Below are 20,983 nucleotides of genomic sequence, written 5' to 3' on the forward strand. Positions count from 1 at the left end.
GCAGAGAGTCCTGGACTCAACGTGCCATTTCCATCATAAATGTCCTGCAAACTGGCCATGTGGTGGGAAGGACTGAGGTGCCCCAGGATGGCTCACTAAAATCCAGCTCATCTGGTAGGCCACTCACCAAGACACTTTTGTTTCATGATCTCCCTTCTCGCCTTCCAACAAAGACGTGGAGTTGTTGAAGCAGGTCAGAGGAGGGCCACTAAGATGACTGGAGGGCTGGAATAGCTCTCCTATGAAGAAAGGTTGAGGAAATTGGGCTTGTTCAGATTGGAGAAGAGAAGGCCCTCCTGTGAGGCCTCATTGAAGTCTTTCAGTACTTGAAGGGAACTTACAAGCAGGAGGCAAACTGACATTTTACATGGTCTGAAAGTGGTACGACAAGGAGGAATAGTTTTAAACTAAAAGAGGGGAGATTTGAGCTAGATGTTAGGAGGAAATTCTTTACTCAGAGGGTGGTGAGGCACTGGCTCAGGCTGCCGAGAGAAGCTGTGGATGCCCAGTTCCTGGAGGCGTTTAAGGCCAGGTTGGATGGGGCCCTGGGCAGCCGTATCTAATAATTGGTTCTACAATTCTATGATTCAGCCCAGAAGCTTGGCTTGGGACAGAAGTAAAGACAGCAACCCACTTAAAGGCAGTGTGAGAATGCAAATGCCAGATATTCCCCCACCCTCAAACTCTAGAAGAGAGGAAACTACTGCAAAACTGTAATAAAGGGTTCCAGGGTGTGTTTCCATCTTTTGGAAAAGGAGACGTTGGAGAGAGAAGAAAAGATCACAACCTCTTCCTCATTGTAACAAAAAAATGTTGGCCACTTTGGATGAGGGGAAGGCTGCTGCTTCAGCAGTGTAGTGATAGCCCTTCAGCTGCAGCTAACAAACGTCATTTTTTGCACAGCAAATCCCTCAAGCACTTGTTCTGTGTGTACACGTGCATACCATGGCCTGTCCCTGCCCTGACTGTAATGGAACCTGGCATGTAAATGTGAACATATGTATAAATTTTGGAAGCCACATCCTGGCTCTTTATCTGAGATGTTTATGCCTGCCCAGACATGGGTTTCCACAAGGCTGATGATCAGGACTGAGAGGCAGAACTCAAGGGCAACATGAGGCTGATCAGGAGTTGAGTTTACAGTATGCATGTCACCTGCCTCGTGAAACCCATGGGGCATAGATGTGAGCAACAGCCTCAGAAAACAACCCCAACTCCAGCACAGATTCTCCTTTAAAGATTGGGTAATGTTGTTTTGGATTTTTTTTTTTGCTCAACTAGGCCTCTTGGGGTTGTGTAGAACTGAACTGGCCAACAGAAGTTCTGCTGACTTCTCATGGAAAAAAGGCTGTGATTTTTATGGGGAGAAACCTGGAGAACAAGCTATGAAGCTCAGAAGCTCTAGCAAGAGGTTGAATAAAGTGACTCCGAGATGCTCCATAGGTAGCTCCCATCATTACTGCATAGTAGTAAGGGACTTCTTTGCAAGTCTCTCTGCTGCATTTCCCACTCCTAACAGGGATATCATTCCTCCTTCATATCCTCCTAACAGTGATATTCATCATTTCTGATGTAGATGAGCTTAACCTTTTCACTTTTTCAGTGTAAATGCCAGTAACCCTTTCTGAGGGAGCTGTCTTGCATGTCTCTGTGCTTGAAAAAAAAATAATAATAATAATGAAGAATATGTATCTCCAGCTGACAGAAGAAGTCTCACTGAATTATTAGAGAAAAACAAAACTGAATTAGGGGCCTCTAATAATAACACTTCCACATTTCTTTCTGACTTTTTTTTTCCTGTGATGCTCCATGACAAAGATCAGTTCATCTGAAAAAAACAATTTCTGGAAAACTAGAACCTTCTGCCCAAAAGCAAAAGAAACGCTGAATGTTTTGCTGAATGCTTCTCCCAGGATGTTGCCTATGTGACTCCATGCAGCCGTACATCCTGCCTTGGCTGCATCCAGCACTGGGTGAGGCTGAGAGCCAGCTGCACACTGCACAGGACGGCCATGAGGACATTGTGCAGGGAGATGAACAGTACACAGAGTGCATCATCTCCCAGCCAGCAGTGCCGTTACCCACTGACTTCCATCACAGCACTACCACCATGGTGGTATTTGCCATCACTTGAGTTAGCCCTGCTCTGCGATCTCCCCGTGCCCCGCTGTCAGCCCGGGCAGGGCGGATCGCACAGCGCAGTTGCGGAGCCGGGCCAGGCAGCACGACGGCGCGGGCCAGGAGGCGGCCGCAGGGCGGGCTGGGACTGGCCGCGGGCGGGACGTGGCTGCTGTAGTCAATGCAACGCAGAAATGCTATCTGTAATGCCAAGTAAAGGATAGGCTGACGGGCTCGGACGTCTTGCGTGCCTCAAGATGGCAGCACGGCACCGCCGGAGTATCGCAGGCTCAGATTCCCGCCATGACAGCGCCTGTGGTGGCAGATGTGGCGGGCCTGCTCGCTGCCATGGGCCTCTTGCTACCAAACACCGCGTGTCGCCTCCAGAACCGGACAGCCCCGTACCTGAGTAGAGACTGTCTCTGGTGCTGTCAGCCCTGGTTGACCTTAGCCACCCACCAGCACAACAGCATCAGCTTCGGGTAGCCAGCAGCGCTCCCTGCTCCCATTTCCTGGTGCAGGCAAAACCTTTCAGTCTTTTCCTGATCATAGCAGGCAGATTCCACTTTCCATAACCCAAAAGTGAAAATGGTACCAACACAACTTTGGCCTGAATCATTAAGTTTCTTTCTTGTGACTGCACTTCCAAATAAGTTAGCGGCAGGTCTCTCACCAGCTTCAGTCAAATTGGGATTCACAGAATCGTACGGGTTGGAAGGGACCTGTGGAAGGGACCTGTGGACCTGTGGAGAACTGTGGAGTCCAACCCCTGCAGGTTCCCTATAGGGGGTTACACAGGAAAGCATTCAGACAGGTCTTGAATATCTCCAGAGAAGGAGACTCCACAACATCTCTTGGCAGTGCTCTGTCAACCTCACTGTAACTAAGTTCTTCCTTGTGTTTGTATGGAAGTCCCTGTGTTCCAGATTGTACCCATTGCCCCTGGTCCTATTTGCTGCACACCATTGAAAAAAGCCTGGCCTCATCGACTTGACTCCCACCTTTTAGATATTTACAAGCATTAATGAGATCCTGCCTCAGCCTTCTCTCCTCCAGGCTGAACAGCCCCAGGTCTCTCAGCCTTTCCTCATAAGAGAGATATTCCATGCCTCCAATCATCCCTATGGCCCTCCACTGGACTCTCTCTAGAAGATCCCTGTCTTTCTTAAACTGACAAGCCTAGAACATGACACAGTAAATTCAAACGCTATGCTTGCAGGTAAGCCTTCAACTGATACAATTTTAATTTAGGCTTTGGACCATTGGTTGGCACCACTATTAATTTTTCTATGCCTATTTCTATATCTATTTCTAGCCCAAATTCATGAATAAATAAGGCCATTGTGGCCATGCTACCCTTGTATGTTCACCTGACTGAATCTCATTCATCCTTCAAGTCCCAGTAACTTTTGATAGTGTTGGCCAATTTCTACCATTGAGCTGAGATTACATTCCTACCTGCAATCAGATTGTCAGGCAGGTGAAGCTGTTAGGCAGTATCAGCTGGCCTGTACCATTCCAGACAACCTAAAAAACAGTAGCAAATCTGAAAGTTTTGGCACCCGAGGTACTTACATTAAAAAAAAAAAAAAGTATTCATATTGTAAAAGTTTAACAATTAGTATCATAGCACCTGTTTTAATTATTAAATATATTGATGTTGTTTTGAGGGTAAATCTTTAGGATCTACCTGTTCGTGCTCTAGTCATAAGAGGAAACGACTCTGTTCTTTCCCAAAAATAGGATAAATAAGATAGTTTCACTACTTCTTTTCTTCTCTTAAAACAGAAGCATCCAGAATGGGAGTTTTGTTTTCTTATTACTTTTCACAGACATTTTGACTCCTGTGGTTCTTGGAGGTAGCTGCTGGAGTTTGCAGAGACAAATGGATGAAGAACAGTATTCATCTGGTTGGGATGAAAATTACTCTTTTGTTTACTTTCTTAATGAAAGCAATGTCTGCGAAATGGGAAACTATTTTACATTTTACACCCATTTCACTACTTTTCTCTATACTCTGGCATTTTTGCTCAGCCTGCTAGGAAACACTCTGGTGTTATGGATCCTATTCAAATATGAAAACCTTACATCTTTAACAAACATGTTCATCATGAATCTTTGTCTCTCTGACTTAGTCTTCTCATGCATGCTGCCATTCTGGGCAGTGGAACAGACCTTCGGGTGGATTTTTGGTGAGTTCCTCTGCAAGGCAACGAATGCCATTTTCTCCATTGGCTACTACAGTGGTGTTTTCTTTCTAACTCTCATGACTATTTTACGGTACTTGTCTGTTGCGAACCCTCTTTCCACTCTGAGATCCCAGACACAGCGCTGTGGTTCTCTAGTGTGCTTGTGTGCTTGGACTTGCAGCATTTTAATTGTAGTTCCTGAGATGCTTCAGACCACAGTGAAAGAAACGTTGGAAGAGGGCAGTAAGTGTGATTATGATGAGTGGAAATGGAAAAAAGTGGACGTTTATCTGAGAAACATACTCTTCCTGATTTCCTTCGGGATTATCATATTCTGTTACATCAATATACTGATAATTTTGCTTGGAACAAGATCTCGCAGAAAGCACAGAACTGTGAAACTCATCCTTGTTATTGTCGTGGCTTTCTTCCTGAGCTGGGCACCTTACAACATCCTCAGCTTTCTGATTACTCTTCCATCACCTACATGCCAGTATAGACAGGACACTGTCTTCGCCTTTCACATCAGCCGTAAAATTGCTTTCTCCCACTGCTGCCTCAATCCCGTGCTCTATGTATTTGCTGGAGTCAAGTTCAAGAGGCATTTGTTTCGTTTATGCAGAGAGTATTTACCCTGTGGCGATGAAGTCTCCAGTCCCCGGATCGGCTCTCAAGGCAGATTCCACTATGAAGATGGGTCCATCTACTGAAGGGAGACCAAACTATTAGCACTAGTCTCAGATGAACTTTCAGATTTTAAAGGCCATGCATGATCTCCAATTCCTAAAGTCCCTTCCCTGAGAAAGTGGCAAATTTTGTCTTTGCAAACATATTGTGTATGGGAAATGATTAGAAGTATATTTGCAGGAGGATGGAGAAACCAAGAAGTGACTCTTACCTTTATGCTTTTTGGCACAGTGATACTTTTTCTCATTCATGGTTTTCTTTAGAAAAAGAAAAAAGAATGCTTCCTTTTTTCTTTGGGAATTAAAACTTCAGGTCTTAACGTGAATAGTGGTGCACATTTCTTTCTTGCCTGATTTTAAATATTCATATTGTTTCTAGCATGGACACTTAAGTACTTCTGTAGCGTTAATGCTTCACAGTATTTGTTAGTGCTGAACTCACTGATTTTCTCTGCATGCAAATGTTCTTCGATCTATTGATAGGCAAATATATATAAAGCCAACAAGTGTAAAAAAGCTTTGTTTTTTGACCTGCTTCACACCTGTCTATATACTATAGATACCTATATTCTGAGGTATGTGAACACCTTATAAATGCTTATGAAAAAAAAAGTCAAAAATATTTAAATAGTCCTGACCTGCTCAGTTTTTAACAAGTTATTTAAGTCTGCTTGTAGCTTAAGCATATGTTACCATATATCTAAACATGTACAGGTGACGTGAAATATTATCCAATCATACTGTTGTCAATCATAACCAAAAGTAACTCATGTAGAGATTTCTCCTACTGGTATAATAAAGTGGTACTAATAAATGTTCAGAAATTCAAAGGAATATTACATTGTTACTTTTGTTTTCTGCCTTTGAGAACTACCTATGAGAGCTGAAGTATTTTCAATTGCAAAAGTAATTGTGTATTTTCATAAATTCATTTATTTTGGAAGAGACTTCTGCCAGTCACCCACCCTGCTCACAGCAGCTCTACCTTTGCTGTTTGATGAGGCTGCTCAGGGCCTTGTCTGGTGAAACTCTGAAAATCTCCAAGAATGAAGACTGCATAATACTTTTCGGGCTTCCTGTCCCAGTGCTTAACAGTTCTCATGGTGCCTTTTTTTTTTTTTCCTTCTACATGAACAAAATTTCCTTTACTGTAACCCAGTGCATCTTTCTCTTGTCCTTTAAATGCACTCTTCTGAATAGAGCTGGATCATTGTTCTCTGTCTTTCCATTGCAGATACAAAGATAACAATCAGTTCTCCTCTGAGCCTTGTTTTCTTTCTGAGCCTAAATAAGCCCCAGCCAATCTAGTCTTCTTATCCATCATGTGCTTCAGCACCCTAGCTGTCTTCATCACCTTCCACTGGACTCACTTCAGTCAATGTCTCTCTCGTATTGAAGGCTGCAGACTGGATTTGATACGGCACTTGTGACTACCTGAGCATCAAGTAGAGGGGAGTAATGGTTTCCCTCAACCTACGGGACTGTACATTGTAAGACTTCACCACTGCAAGGGCACTTCACTATGCTTTGTTCAACTAGTTGTCCACTTGAAATACCAGATCTTTTCCAGCAAAGTTCATCTCTAATAAAGAGGCTCACTGTCCAGACTGTTGCAGGGAGTTAGGGCATCCGAAATGCAGGACTTTGCATTGCCGATGGTGAACTTCCAGGGCTTCTGTTCCTCCAGTTTTTTGAGGTCTCCATGCATGGCAGCCCTGCAACTCATTGTCCGAACTGCTCCCTTTTATTTGATGTCATCCATGAACTTGCTAAAAGTGCAACCTTTCCCACTAAACACCTCCCTGAGGCCTGCCACTCATAACCAGCCACGCATGAAGATTTCAAACCATTGCCTTCTACCTTTTCAGTCTGATAGTCAGTTTGTCTTCTACTTTTTAGTCTACCCATTCAGTCTGTATCTCCCCAGTCTGGCAAAAAGGATAGTGTGGGGTACTTTATCGAAAGCTTTGCAGAAGTCCAGGTAAATGACCAGGTAAATGCACTTTGTTCCTCTCAACTCTGGAGTCAGGTATGTCACTGTAGAAGACATTCAGGTGAGTCAGGCATCATTTTTTCTTGGTAAGTCTGTGCTGGCTGTTTTCAAACATTTTTGTCCACATCTGTGTGGTTATGACTTCCCAAAGAGTTCATTCCTATACTGGGGCACAGGGGTAAGACTAACTATCCCATATTGGGCAAGCCAGTTGCCTTTTTGAAACCATCAGTGACAACCCCCCACCAATCACCTCAATCTTTCTTAGGTAACAGACAGCGCCTTCCAATGATACTGGGCAACAGCCTCAGCAACACCATATGCACCCTGCTCAGTCCCACAGAAGTCTACAAATCCAGTTTATTTAAATAGTCCAAAGCAATTCCCCTATGCTATGGGCGGCACTGCTCTCCTCAAATTCTGCTACTGGACATCAAGACATGCAAGCTCTTGGAGCTATATCTGTTGTAAAGAGAAAATGCTTTGGTGTAGCTTCTGTCTTTATTTATATGCATATTACTGAAACCATAGGATAGTCTTAGTGCATGTCTAGGGATTGGCAGCTCAAGATTCTCATTACAGACTTACCTGAAAAATCTTTTGTTCCGGCACTTCCAGGAACATGGAAAATACACACTGCTCTGGGTAAACTGTAATGAGCAGAGGACTTTGAATTTTTAATTTCACTGGATAAATCAACTATTATTTGGCTTGAGCAAATGAAGAACTGAGAGAAAGAACTTTATGAAGTGAAAAAGGTGAAATTAATTGCTTTTAGAAACTACAGTCTGTTTTAGGGAAGGGAATATGATCGGATTGGGTGGTTGCACTCTTACATCTGGCACGTGGTACTATGACTTGTACAGTGCCAGGAGGGCCTTTATGCAGGATGGCACCTCTAATCTTAATTGGAAGTGACAGTTCAGTGGACATGCTCTTCCTGCTCTGATTAAGTCTATATAAAGCTTAACCCCATGGAATGGGAGAACAATCAGCTTCTCCTGCAAGCTCTCAGCTGGCTGTTTTTCTCAGCCTACATGTCTCTTTTCAGCAGGTCCACACAAAACTAAGCATCACTACCATAAGTTTCCCAAGCTTTTGTGTAGCTGTGGAAACCTGTATCTGCCAGCATGCTAAGGGGTAAGGCAGGTAACAAAGTTAATCCTTTCTATAGTGAATGCATATTCTTAAATAAAATTAGAAGATATCCACACCTTTAAAAAGAAATCCCACTCCTAGTAAAATCAATTGTAATTTTTCTTCTGAACATAATCAGAGCAAGAGTCAGACACTACACTCATAAATGGGTGCAATGTGCTGGACAAAGCATGGCACACACTGCTAATTGCAAGGAGTATTTTGATCAGGAACAAAGATGCCTCCTCCTATAACTAAGTATTTGGAAAGCACCAACAGTGTTATTAAAATCATAAATAAAATTCTGTTTTGTCTTCTCCTTACGGTTACTCAGCAATTGAAATGTTCTTACTCATCTGATGTTGAAACAGGAGGGCTCTGTGTTAACCAGTTCAAAGCTTGACTGGTATTTGCTGTACTGATCAAACACCTATGTGTGCTTCAGGATGCAAAACTAAAGCAAGTGCAAAAATTAGAATGGAAAACAGTGCAAGTTTGCTGTCAGGTCAAAATGAGAACAAACTGTAAGAAGTACCCGTACAGATGACCTATGAAGAGCAGTTATCCATCATCACAAATGAGAAACACAACCATCAGTATTTTACTTACCAGTACAGAGTTTTCTTGAAATGAACTCACCCACTCCTACGCATACCAAATGTCAGTTAGCCACAAGCCATTCATTTACGTAAAGAATCTGATCCACGTTAGGATACAATGAACTTTGAAGTCATCTCACAGCATGAGTCCCCATGGGAAGGGACTGCCACAAGAAATCTTTCTCTGCATTTCACCTTCATATATGAGCGTTAGTGATGAAAGACTATAGAACCTAGTAAAGGCCATACAGAAAATTATTTGGGTTTTTCAAGCGAGCTGACTATTCATTTCTTACTTTGTTTGAAAAGGCTTGCATTTGAGATAGGATAACAACATAGGCTGGGGTGGGCAGTTGCCTGGAAAACAGCTCTGTAGAAAAGGATCTGGAAGTCTTCAAACATAATCCAACAAACATGCTTGAAGAAAGAAGGCCAGACACATCCTGGGCTGTATTAGCAAGAGAATAGCCAGCAGAACCAGAGAAGTGATCATTCCCCTCTTTTTGGCACCTGTGAGGATGCATCTGGACTAGGAAGCCACCAAACCAGAGATTGCAGCATATGATGGATGAAGAGAGGCTGAAGGAGCTGGGTTCATCTGGCCTCGGGAAGAGCAGGCTCAGGGAACAGCAGTGTCTGCAGCTTCCTGACTGGAGGATACTGAGAAGATGGAGCCAGATTCTTCTTGGAGGTGCATAACAGTGGGATTCAGAAGCAATAAATATAGACCGGTACATGGTATATCCTGGTTATGGATAAACATTTATTTTTTTACCACAAGAGTAGTCAAATACTGAAAAAAGGATTTAGAGAGGTGGTGGAATCACTGCTCATGGAAGTGTTCAAGTTTACTGTACACAGCCTTGAGCAACCTCTTCTGATTACACCTGTTCTGAGAAAGAAGTTGGATTACAGACCTCCAGAGATTGTCTTAAATATAAGCTACTCTACTATTTTATAATTTGTTGCTGGAGAAACGTTAAATGAAATAAAAGTTACTGCAAGTTTGTTTCAGACTAGAATTCAGCCTCTCTGAATGCGAATTCAGAACTGAATGCGAAACTTTGAACTGAAAAATTAGGTTTTTTGTCCAAAACATTGATTGATTTCCTAGTGGAGATTATACCTGTCAAAAAAAAGATGCTGCAGCTTAAATATCTCATTTTACTTTTGTATGTAGGTGAGGAAATGGCAATTTTTAGCACCTGGAAAGATTCATTCATGGACACAGAAACAAGAAATCCCTCTCTGACGCATATGGGAGCAGTGTGCTTTACTGCAAAACTTAAATAGGTATTGTATGCAAGGGAGAAGTCTGAAAGGAACACAGCCCCTTCTGACAGATCGTGGGCATTTTTAAATTGAAGCTTTAGACTTTGTAAATGTCCAAAGAATGTACATTATCTTCAGTTTCGAATCAGAAGAGCAGTGTAAGTAAGACTGGAGACCCTGCCTGGAGTGAAGCAGGGAACTGAAAATGATAGAGAAAAGTGGTGAGAGTGGAATACTTACTCCATATTCAGGAACTTTTGAGATACCAAACACAAAATACTTTTGAGTTTGTTTTATTCCTCCAAACAGTGCTTCTTCCTGACTATAAGTTCTGTTTCTTCTTGATGGCTACAGCCTTCCAGACATCTTAACCAGCTCTTAATGTTCAAAACCCAAGTATGCTCTTTATCCACGTGCCACACATCCATATAAATGTGCACAAAACTCTGGTTCATTTAAAATGCACAGCCCAGGGTCTGTGTCCTGGCTCTTCCGTACCATTGCTGATTCAGTTGAAGCAGCATCAACTCAGTTTTAAATCTTGATACCTCACTTTGTGAAATACAGCTTGTTTTGAGCAGTGGTTGCTCCTAATTCCAGTGTGCTCAGACAGCAATCAGTCTCAGAAGCTGAACTGATATAAGTAGAGCATTCTTCTGAGTCCCTCGGCCGACTCATCCAATATGCCAGATCTGCTTCTAGGAGTCTTCTAGAGCTCCACTCATTTTGTTTTGCTTGTCTCTGTTTTTATATCTATCAACAATCATTTTCTCTTTGACCAACCAGAATGCAAAGCAGAATGCAAACAAATGCAAAAAAGTACTCCAAAGCTTTCTCCCTGCAGTCACAAGAAGTCTCTGATGATGAACAGAAGCTTGTTGTTCAGTCCAGCTACAATGGTATGTTAATCTGCTGAGGGTGATCAGGGAAGCTGGGAGCGTTACCCTCATAAAATACCTCAGGTGACTAATGGAAGCAAAACCAACACCGGTTATTACTTTTGGAGCTCAGTTAACACAGTTTAGTAAAGATATTATCTACTCAATGAGGCACCAAACTGTTGTCAGTATGACCTGTCTGATGACAGTGTATAATTACACTTTCTGATGAGCTAGGAGGTGTGAATTGGCTTGCCTCCACAGGGGAAGCTCTTCCCACATAAAGAGCACCTTGGTGCAAATTTATGTATCACCATTAAAACGAAAGGTTTCTACATTTATTTTCAGTCTTTGTACAGAAATGGCTTCTAGTGCCACCAAAATGCAAAAAAAAAAAAATCTTATTCAAAATTTATTTTAAGAATCACTCTGTGTGAAAAGACTGCAGCTAGCATTAGACCTAAGCTCAGCTTCCAACGTTGGAGGTTGATTTTAGCCTTTATATCTTTGCCTACTGTTCAGCCACTTGAACAGAATCTCAAGGATACACCATGATCTTTTCATGATCCTTAGCTATTGAAATACATACATTTATGGAATATATGTGCAATCGTGTAACGTTCTGTCAACTAGTCAAAAGATTTTTCCCAACAAAGGCTTTCTGTTTGCTGTGCCTGGCATTACCTTTCTTGGGCTGGTGACATTGGTAATGCTTTCTATCCAAATTGTCATAGTTTATGAAGAAGTTAATAACAGATTTTCCCAAAATAAAAACAAGGAAAAACATAAATGGAACAGTTCTTTTTTCTTTTTTTTTTTCCCCCTAGGGAAGCTTCCAAAAGCAAAAATCTTGAAACTCCTTTGTTGCTAAGAAATTAGAAGACACAGAAAATTCTAAGGAAGTGTTGGTCAGCTATAGACTTACCTGGAAGTAATGTGTTTTTCTCTGTAGACACTTTTATCTATTCAGGCAGATGATATTTCAATAACAAATGTCAATAATTAAATACTTCTGAAAGTAGCTTGCCACTACATCATTAAAAAGCAGGAACAATCCATTGTGCTTGATTATATGTGAGAAATTAAACCACAAAAAGATTTTTTGAAAATGTGTAAAACCTCCACTGCAATGAAATTACCTGGGATCTGGGATCTGATTTATCATTATTTGCATCTGAGGTTACTTTTGGAAGACACCCAGCTGTCTACAGATCAATGGAAAACATCCATTTGTTTTTGGCAGATGCTTCCTGGTTGTGTACTGCATGATGCAGCAAAGCATGCCAATAGAAGTCAGCCTAAAGGTTGGTCAGAACAATGTAAGCCATTTTATGAGTCATGTGCCCAAAACACGTGTAGCCCTGTGCCTGCACTTTTGAGGACATTAAAATGCTTGCCAGATATTCAAAATCATACCTTAGGTGAAGACTATTCACCAAAACTTTAAGGTCACTTCATCATCCTTATGTTGAAGATGAGAAAAATGCGGACAATGGAGATGTGTCGGTGACTAGACACCACGTGCATTTCCTCGGAGTCTTGAAAATAGGATGCTTTGATCTTATGGCTGCCACAGCTGAAGTTTATGACATTAATATAGTCACAAGCATTGCAGCAAGAATTGATGACAAACTGCTTGGTCACAAGTTTTATTTGAAATTGTTTATTTAACAAGGCAATGGTGATGAAAAAACAAATGAACACAGTTTTCCAGTATACTTAAAATACAAAAATGTTGTCGACTTCAGACACTGTGAAAGAAATGTCTTTCCAGAGAGTAGTGTGTGTGATAGAAAAAGAGTGGAAGTAGCTTCTTTGTAGAAGGACAAGCTTGAGCTGGGAGGTGTGGAGCACACTGCCAGTAACCCACATTAGAAATGAATCTTATGTTCCATTTTCACACCAGCTTTCTCCCCATCTCTTAGAAATTAGATGAACTCTCAGAAAGAGCAGTGAGGCAGTGGCACAGGCTGCCCAGGGAGGTGGTGCAGTCACCGTCCCTGGAGGTGCTGAAGAACCGTGTGCATGTGGCACTGAGGGACGTGGTCATGGGCATGGTGGGGTGGGTTGGTGTTGGACTAAGGGGGTCTTAGAGGGCTCTTCCAGTCTAAATGGTTCTGTGGTTCTATGATTCTATTCTGTGATTGCCATACATTGTCTTCATCAGTCCCTGTTGATCCCTACCGCTGTCTTACAGCTGTGGGAAAAGTATTTTCTTTTCATCAACTGGAACAGAAAGGGGAAATGTGCTACATACTGGCTTCACTGAGCACAGCTCTCAAAGTCACTTCAACTGTGCTTGATGCATAAGCAAAACGAAACAAACAAGTGACACTGAGCTGTATTGGAAGTGATAGTGGGCACTATATGAACAAATTGTATTTCCTGATTGGCAACAGAGTGTAACACCAAGAACAGAGTAACAGGGTACAAGAAACAAACCCCTAAAACCACCCCAATCCCTCAGCTCGATGTGAGAGCAGCGATTTTATTCCCAAACACATCTTCCCCCCTTTATTTTCACGCCGTCGCCTCCCTCAGGCCGCCTCCTGGCCCGGCCCGGCCCGGCCCGGCCCGTCCTCCCGCCGGGGAGGCACCGCATCGGCCTCACGGGAGCTGTAGGCGGCGGGCGGCCAGCGGCCAGCGGCACCGGAGCGTCCCGCAGCGCCCTGCCGCGACATGGCGGCCGCCGCGCAGGTACCGGCGGGACGGCCCCGCCCGGGGGAACGCGGGGGGCGGCGGGGCCGGCGGGGAGAGGCGGTGGCCGCGGAGAAGGGGAAGAAAGTTCGGTGGTTCCCACTTGTTGCGGCTGCGGCCCGGCTTCGGGGGGAGGAGCAGCGGGGACGGGGGATCCGTACTGCGGGCCCCCGGGGCGGGGAGAGCGCAGGGCGGCCGGGCCCGCCGCCATCGGAGCGGCCCGGTACGGGCGGGGACCGCAGTCTGGCCCGGCTGCCCGGGGTGCCGTCGGCGTACCCTCCGAGCCGTGATTCGTTCCAGCGTAAACACCTCCGTCTCGTCGCCCCTAAATGCCACCCCCAAGCAGGCCCTGCCGTTCCCCTGGCCGAGCACCGCTGCTCCCGGAGGAGCAGAGTCACGGGGCCGGGATAGAAACCAAACACCGGCCCGCGCGGTGCCTCACCGGGCGCGCAGTGCTGACACGCAAATATTTGCCCGGCCCTAATCCCGCTCGCCCTTGTGTCGGCAAATCTCTGTCGGATGACAGGGGGAGTTTTGCCGGACGGGTCTGTCTCTGGACCAGGTGCCAGGATCGCAGCCGGCCCTCCTCCCTGTACGTTGTGCAACAGGCGGCAAGGAGAATAAGCGAGGCTTTGGCGAAAGGCGTGAGCGCCCGGTGAGTCAGTGCGCAGAAAGGCTGTGCAGTTTGCGGGCTGGTGGGCACGCTGCTGCCCCAGCTGACGGCCGAGGAACGTGGGGCGCTGCCTGTTTGCTATGTGGGCTGTCGGCTGGTTTTTGTCGGCGCAAAGGTTTGTTTGGCGTACGGAGTTGGTCGGCTGTAGCTGCCACGCTCCTCCTCGGCCTCTCCCTGCGCACCGAGTTACTTCCCAAGTGTAAACAAAGGAGAAAGAGCAGCAGGCGTTCTGCCTTCACATTCTAAATAGTGAAAGTGGCTGTTTGGTTTTATTCAGCTCTGATGGAGGCAGACTGCAGTTAAACATCCAGGGTAGAGCCTGGACTCGTTCTTGCCAGTAACATGGCAACGAGTCTTCTGTTGGTGTTTTTCTTGTTGTCAGTTCTGATTGTTATGTAGCAGGAGTGCAGCAAGAAAACACATTGTCTTCCAACAACAGTGCATGTTGTACATTCCAGATATTGCGTGAAGGGCATTAATTTCTTCACGTCTTCCAAGGATCCTTGTGGGTGTGCTTAAATTTAGAAGATGTTCCAGATGTTCCAAACAATGTTTCCAAACATTAGTGTTTAGAAGACAGGCTGCACTGCTGTTCAAAAGTCGTATCTACGTTACCTATGGTGGAAAACATGCAAGCTGGTTTTCCTTTTTTCTCCTGTCCTAGTACATATATACAGCAGTGTTTTGTGTGAACATGGTTTCACTACTTCTTCTGAAGGGCCAGTTAGTTTGTTATGAAGCCTGATTTTCTTTTACACAGGAGCCTCTTTTGTACAGCACCTGACAATAATGAAAGGGGTTATTATATTTGCAGTCCCTCTCTCTGCTGTCAGACCATTACATAAAAGGAATGGGAATTTGTCCTCATGCCCTTAGCCACATTCTGCTAAGACTAGGGGAGAGATTGAGACCTGAGGGGAGTGAAAACTATTAAAAATACATTTTAAAGAGTGTTTGTAAAATTACAGAAATTACCAAATTTCTGTAGGACTGAAGGAAAGGCAGTGCTGAAAATTATTTATAGCTTGGATTGTTATTTGTTTTGCTTTAGAAATTATAGTTAGCCCTTCATGGAATGAACATTGAGCCCTCTGGTATTTTTTAGGTATTGTTTAGATTATTGAACCAGAAGAGATTGTAAGAACCCTAAGTGGTTTTATTATTACATGTTGTTATTTTTGTATCTTTACGTACTGCGTTTATATTCGTTTGGTTTTGCCAATGCAAATATATATATTTTTAGCAGTTTGAATCTAGTCTGTTTTCTTCTCATGTTTTTCTGCAGCAATTCCAATTTCTCCAGAGAGTGATGGTTGCTTGAATAGTGGCATATTAGTGGCATACTAGTAGTAATTTGAAGTTTGTTGTTCAGACATACTCAGAAGGCTTTGCATTCTGTAACACTGATAGAAGGAATGGGAATTGACATGCACACACTCTCAGCCTCATAATGCACGGAAACCCTGTGAAACCTGCACAGCACCTTTACTGTTACACTCTCTTGTTAATTTGATATTTTAGTCCATCACAGTATTCTTTATTTGCTGATGGAATAGTGACCTAAGCAGAGATGTTTGTTAGCCTGCACATGTGTCCACCATGACATTTAATTTCCTACTGGGAAGGAAGATGGACCCATAAAAGGTCTCTTTACTGCTGCGAGCCAGCGTAGATTTTGAAAGTAAACAGGTTGGATCAGTCTCTCCTTGAATAACTTGTCACCTCTGGGCTTGGCATCTGTGAGCCTGCCTGTTCCCAGCAGGTGTGATGGTTACAGTATTCTACAGGTTTCTCTTCCAAAGGCTTCCTAAGTCTTTGGGGCTTGTAACTGCAGTTCCTCCTTCTCCCCCAGAATGATGACCACAACTGGGAAACTGGAGAAAATGGGGAGAGAGGAAATGCTCAGTGTTTCCTGCTGCAGAGGAAAGAAGGCAGGAATCTTTGCTATTGGCCCAAGGGTAGAATGATTCACCCAGCAACCAGTCAGCCTCAATTGTTTTAGCCTGGTTTTTGCTTGATGTGCTTACCTCCTGTTTGATCTGCATTTGCATGTCCAAAACCTGTAATTTTTAGCATTGCTTGTTGCTCATTCTCTGGGAACTACATAGGTGAGGAGTTGCCCTAAGGAGCTACCGCTCCTGTTGACTGGATGGAGGACAGGTGGAGTGCTACATGTGGACTGTTCTCAACATCCAGCTGCCACGCTTCCCAGAGCTATTAGTTGGAGGCAGCCTTTTTAAGTGCGTCTGAAATCTCTGCTTGGAGGCACAGCGTGGAGCAGTAGATACCGAGGTAAAAAATCCTGGTGAGCCAAGCCCCCATTCGAATGGAGGCAGTTCAGAGTTGTGATGTGATCGTTGCTGTTTTTAACACTCCTAAAGTCTGAGAGGTGTCTGAGCCCTGTTGGTCAGGCCAGGCTTGCTGAGGATGTTAATATGGCATCCGTTTCTCAGAGACCAACTTTGGTGACTTGAAAATGAGATTTTTTTGAAGGCTCCAGGCTTATATGGTGAACAAGTTGAGCATCATGAATCACTAGCACTCCTCTGCAGCTGGAAGTCCTCTACTCTTTCTAATTCTACAGGTATCTTTGTGATGTTCCCCTGAGTAGCATCTGAGCATGTGGAGCCTGGCTTGAAGAATGTGTAAGAGAGATCTCAGTAGTTGGGTGAGTTATGGGGAGGAAGAGTGGCTTGGAAGAATGCGACTGTAAAGGGGGAAAAATCTTTTCACTTTTGAATGGTACTTGTCTTTTCAGCTCACCAGTTGAGGTGGGAGGGATGCATTTCCCCATGAAATAGGTTTGGAGCAGCTGAGGAGAGGCCATGGTATGGGTATGGTTAATTTAGGGGTGCTCGTCAGCATGGCATAGCTTTCCTGACATGGGATGAGATGTGACATGCCTTAGGGAGAGAAAGGGCAGATGAGCTTGTATGAAAGCGATACTAGTGCAATTCCTGTTATCAGAGGAGCATTCTTCTCTTTATGAACTGACTGCTTCCTCAAAAAACCGATTTCTCCCATCATGAAACAAGTTGTCTTTGTGAGATAAACACAAGCACATCCTTGTTTTGTAGCTTCTGAAAGCAGTCATTTGAATTCACATTGCTCATCAGTTACCAGTGTGAGGAGTATCAGAGGCAATACACTGTAGTCTCCACCTTAGGAAACTGTCCCTGGCCTAACACATCCGTCCTGTTTGTTGGTGTGATGTTTTACACAGGGTTACATGAAGCCTTAGAGGCCTGATTTGGCAGGTGTAATGTTAAAAGAAGTTGCTATAGTTGCTAGCTTTCCCTACTAAGGGTTAAAGTGTACTGTCTTATGGAGTTCTTTTAATGCCACTGGTAAACTCAGGTGTGTTGTTTGTGTGTTTGTTTTCTAAGAACCATTCTCAAATACAAGGAGTAAAATAGGGAATGCAGGTCAGTTGTCCATAGCATGGTGTTTGCACAGAGATCATACATATCATTCACTGGTGGCTGTCCTGACAGCAAACAGTATTTTAGGAATGCCATTAATTTGAGTTGTAAACTGAAAATATCTTTGGAGTGCGAGGGCCTACCCACAATTGGGCTTTAATGTAAGGAGCCCTGACTACTTTGCAAAATATGAGTGGTTTTGTGTATTTCACCTCATCACTCCTTTCTGCTATGCTTTGATACTCTGTGACTTTTTTTTCTGGATGTGCATTTCCTTCAAGATGCTCGTTACTACTATATGTTTATATGTCCAAACACTTCAGAACAAGGTTTTCATGTATGGTGGCAGCAGGAATCCAGCATAGGTTTGCAGTGTATTCTCCTGCAGCCTGTTTGTAGTACTAGAAGAAGTAAAAAATAATAAAATATTGTCTAAAAAACATATTTTTCTAATTGAAAGGTGAAGGTTTGTTGGTGTAGAAAATGAAGGGGGAAGATTCACTTAAAAAGAGAATTTCACTTCTCAGAATGGAACCTAATTTCAAAACTCAGAAACTTCAGCTGGCATTCAGGCTCTGCCTGCCTTTTGATTTTAGTCATCCAATCCAATGTAGTCCAGCGTGCCTTTTTAGCAGCCACGTATCTTTATGTGGTACTGAAGCACAAAGGGTTGAGCTTCCCAGCTGAGTTGCATTTATGTGTGCTTGAGAGCAGAGTCATGCTGCCTGTTTTGCAGTTCACCTCAGGCTCTTCTTTGCTGCAAACAGCTCTTCAGCGTGATGGGCGTGCAGGTGCCTGTGTAGTATCAACTGAGAAAAGCTAGCAGCTCAGCTACAGTGAAATCCACTGGGACTACATATTTCTTGCAAATCAAAATAATTTTTCCAGGCAATTACTGGAATGAAATTACTAACCTAAATCAACAGTACTGCTGTCCTGAGGAGTAGACTTTCTTTTCCCAGTTCTTCTCTTGTCTTTGTGATATTTCTATGCTGTGTTCTTTAATCTGTGTATCTCATAGCCATTGCATGTAGTTTGTTTTCCTCTGTTATATTCCAGAGGCATTGGAATATATTCCCACAATCATTGGTCAGTATTTGCTTTTCTGGGACAATTCATGCACGCATTACACAAGGGAATAACACAGTTAAAATTAATGTGACTCATAGACATAGAATTTGGCTCAGTGTCAGCACTTTCCTGTTTTGTTTCATACAGTATTTCTGAGTAACAGGTATAGAATTGCAGACACCAAATAACTGAAGATCTTGTGATCTCTGTAAAGACAATCTCTGTAAGGGAGATGTGATGAAGGGCCCTTGTTTGGAATGGCTAGATCAGAATGATTAGTTAGCATAAGACATTTCCCTGAAAAGTTGGGAGTAGTAGAGTTTGGTTTCCAATGAATTTGTCTTGCAGATTTGATTTACTTTTAATCTAGATTACTCTAGGACCTCCATGTTAGCTCTGCTCTTGGTATTATGTTGAAAATAACTCAACTGAGGTAGGGATTCTCTGACGTCAGGCTGTAACCAAAGTAACAGGCAGCCTCTTAGCCAGGGAAGAGAAACTCTGCTTACTCAGTTCCTCCCAGCCTCTTGGTTTGAGTGCACATGGAGGTGAGTAATATTTTGAAGACTGCTATCTTCTGCCAAGAGTGAATAAAAGTGACCAGTGAATTAAAAAAAAAATGTAGCTTCTGGAGATATAGACATGCACACAGTAATACTAGGAGAGATTTCAAGAAATCAGAGTAAAAGTAGGTCCACTAGCTACACCACTAAGCAATTTAATTGTGGTCATTAAGTTTTGCTTGTGGCTTCTTCTGTGTCCCTCTCCCCTTCAGCTAAATCTTTTCCTGTGAGTGGGTTGTTTCCTTTCTGCTTCTTTCCTTAATCTCCAGGACATCCTCCTCTGCAAAGAAGATTATTACCTCCACACGGATACTTAAGCTGGCAGGAGACAGAATAACCATCCTCAGATATCAGCAAGCACAGCCCAGGGGACTAGTGACATACCTTCTCTTCCCTTCCCTGCCATACTCCGTGTCTGCTCCGTGGTGCAGCTCCTCTGAGTCCTCTACAACCCAGCACTGTTCTGCAAGTTAGTGCCCTTGGCCTTAGTCAGATGCTATTATGTAAGAGGTGGTGATACGTCACCTAAAAAGCTTTTGACCCAAAGCAGGTCACTTGTGCCTCACACGTATATTATGCTGCTCTGACGGGGCAGATAATTACTGACATACAAAAATAGAATAGGAAATGCTTGGTCTTCTGAGATGATGACCACAGGGTTATGCCCTAAACAATTCTGCGCAAAGTGTTCTCTGATCAAAAAGGACTAGACCAGGTATTTACAGATGCTCTTCCTATTTTGAAGCAGGAAACAAGATAAGGTACATTGTCAGCTTTCCTTGCTGATGGGAGGTGAGAACTCTGCACCCTTCTGTGGAATGTGTTGTTTTCTAAGCACATCTCTGGAAGGACCATGGGTAGGAGATGCACCTTTCTCCCTGTTTAGCAGAGAAGAAGGCAGTTAGAAAAATGTTGGCACATTCTCCTTGTGCAATAGCCCAGGCTGAAAAGTACCCTCACGAAGGACAAGCCAGACACTCCTTCTTGCCCTTGCTCTTTTCTCCCATTGTGTGATGGAGAGCATTTGGCCATACCTTTTGGTTTGCCATCACCCACGTTGCAGTCTTTTCTTCTTACTTATGCTCCTTTCTCTAACAGTTGTCAGACTGAACAGATAAGGCTGATACTGGAAGAGGAAATGTTGACTCACTGGGTTTGTTATTCTTGCCTTTTTTCATTGCTACCTAAACTCAGCAAGTTGCCAGGAAATTGCATACTTGACATGATCTCTAAGTAGAATCAAGATAGGAATATTGTATATATGATAAAATTGTTTTTGGTGTCCTGTTTAGATTGCATGTGGAAAAACTTAGTATTTTGAAGGTTTCTACCTTCTGTCAAGGTTGGCTTTAAGGTTTGCTATGAGCCACCTCTACCTTGTATCAAAAAGAAGAGAATACAGTCGCATCATTTCCAAACAGCACCATGTTAGGTAGCACAGAAGAGTGTTTCTTTTGATCCATTCAGAGACCTGCTTGAGCACTGCCAATGTAGTTAATTTGGATGTGAAAGAAAGAGATGAGAAAGGAAGTAGGATCGCTTGATGTAATCACATTCATATTTCAAAAGCTTTTCAGCTTTTAATTGCAACTTGATTTCATTATAGCTCAGTTCGAATGCTAATAAAACCACAGAAGTTTACCTGCAATTTTTCTAAAGATTCAGTACTTCTGATGTTGTGCTCG

General features: G+C 43.4%; 2 protein-coding genes across 6 annotated transcripts in view; both read left to right on the forward strand.

The window, feature by feature from the left end:
• Positions 1-592: 592 nt before the first annotated feature.
• On the forward strand, positions 593-5,844 carry XCR1 (X-C motif chemokine receptor 1). The gene has a single exon (XM_031553964.2). It carries the CDS (start codon positions 4,004-4,006, stop codon positions 5,015-5,017), a length of 1,014 nt encoding a protein of 337 aa, XP_031409824.1. The 5' UTR covers positions 593-4,003; the 3' UTR covers positions 5,018-5,844.
• Positions 5,845-13,430: 7,586 nt separating this feature from the next.
• Positions 13,431-20,983, forward strand: part of FYCO1 (FYVE and coiled-coil domain autophagy adaptor 1) — a 35,164-nt gene continuing 27,611 nt past the window's right edge. For 4 of the 5 annotated variants that reach the window (XM_085226490.1, XM_085226491.1, XM_085226492.1 and 1 more), the window contains exon 1: positions 13,431-13,569. The gene's annotated coding sequence lies outside the window, so the exon portion shown is untranslated. Of the gene's footprint in view, positions 13,570-14,086; positions 14,225-20,983 lie in introns of those variants that run through there. The other variant, XM_010712950.4, reaches the window with a different exon arrangement.

The sequence above is a fragment of the Meleagris gallopavo genome, chromosome 6 (genome assembly GCF_905368555.1).
Source record: "Meleagris gallopavo chromosome 6, MGAL_WU_HG_1.1, whole genome shotgun sequence".
Classification (NCBI taxonomy): Eukaryota; Metazoa; Chordata; class Aves; order Galliformes; family Phasianidae; genus Meleagris; species Meleagris gallopavo.

Bases quoted from the DNA above. Each gene is read 5' to 3' on its own strand.
- XCR1 (XM_031553964.2), top strand. From the start codon at position 4,004: ATGGATGAAGAACAGTATTCATCTGGTTGGGATGAAAATTACTCTTTT.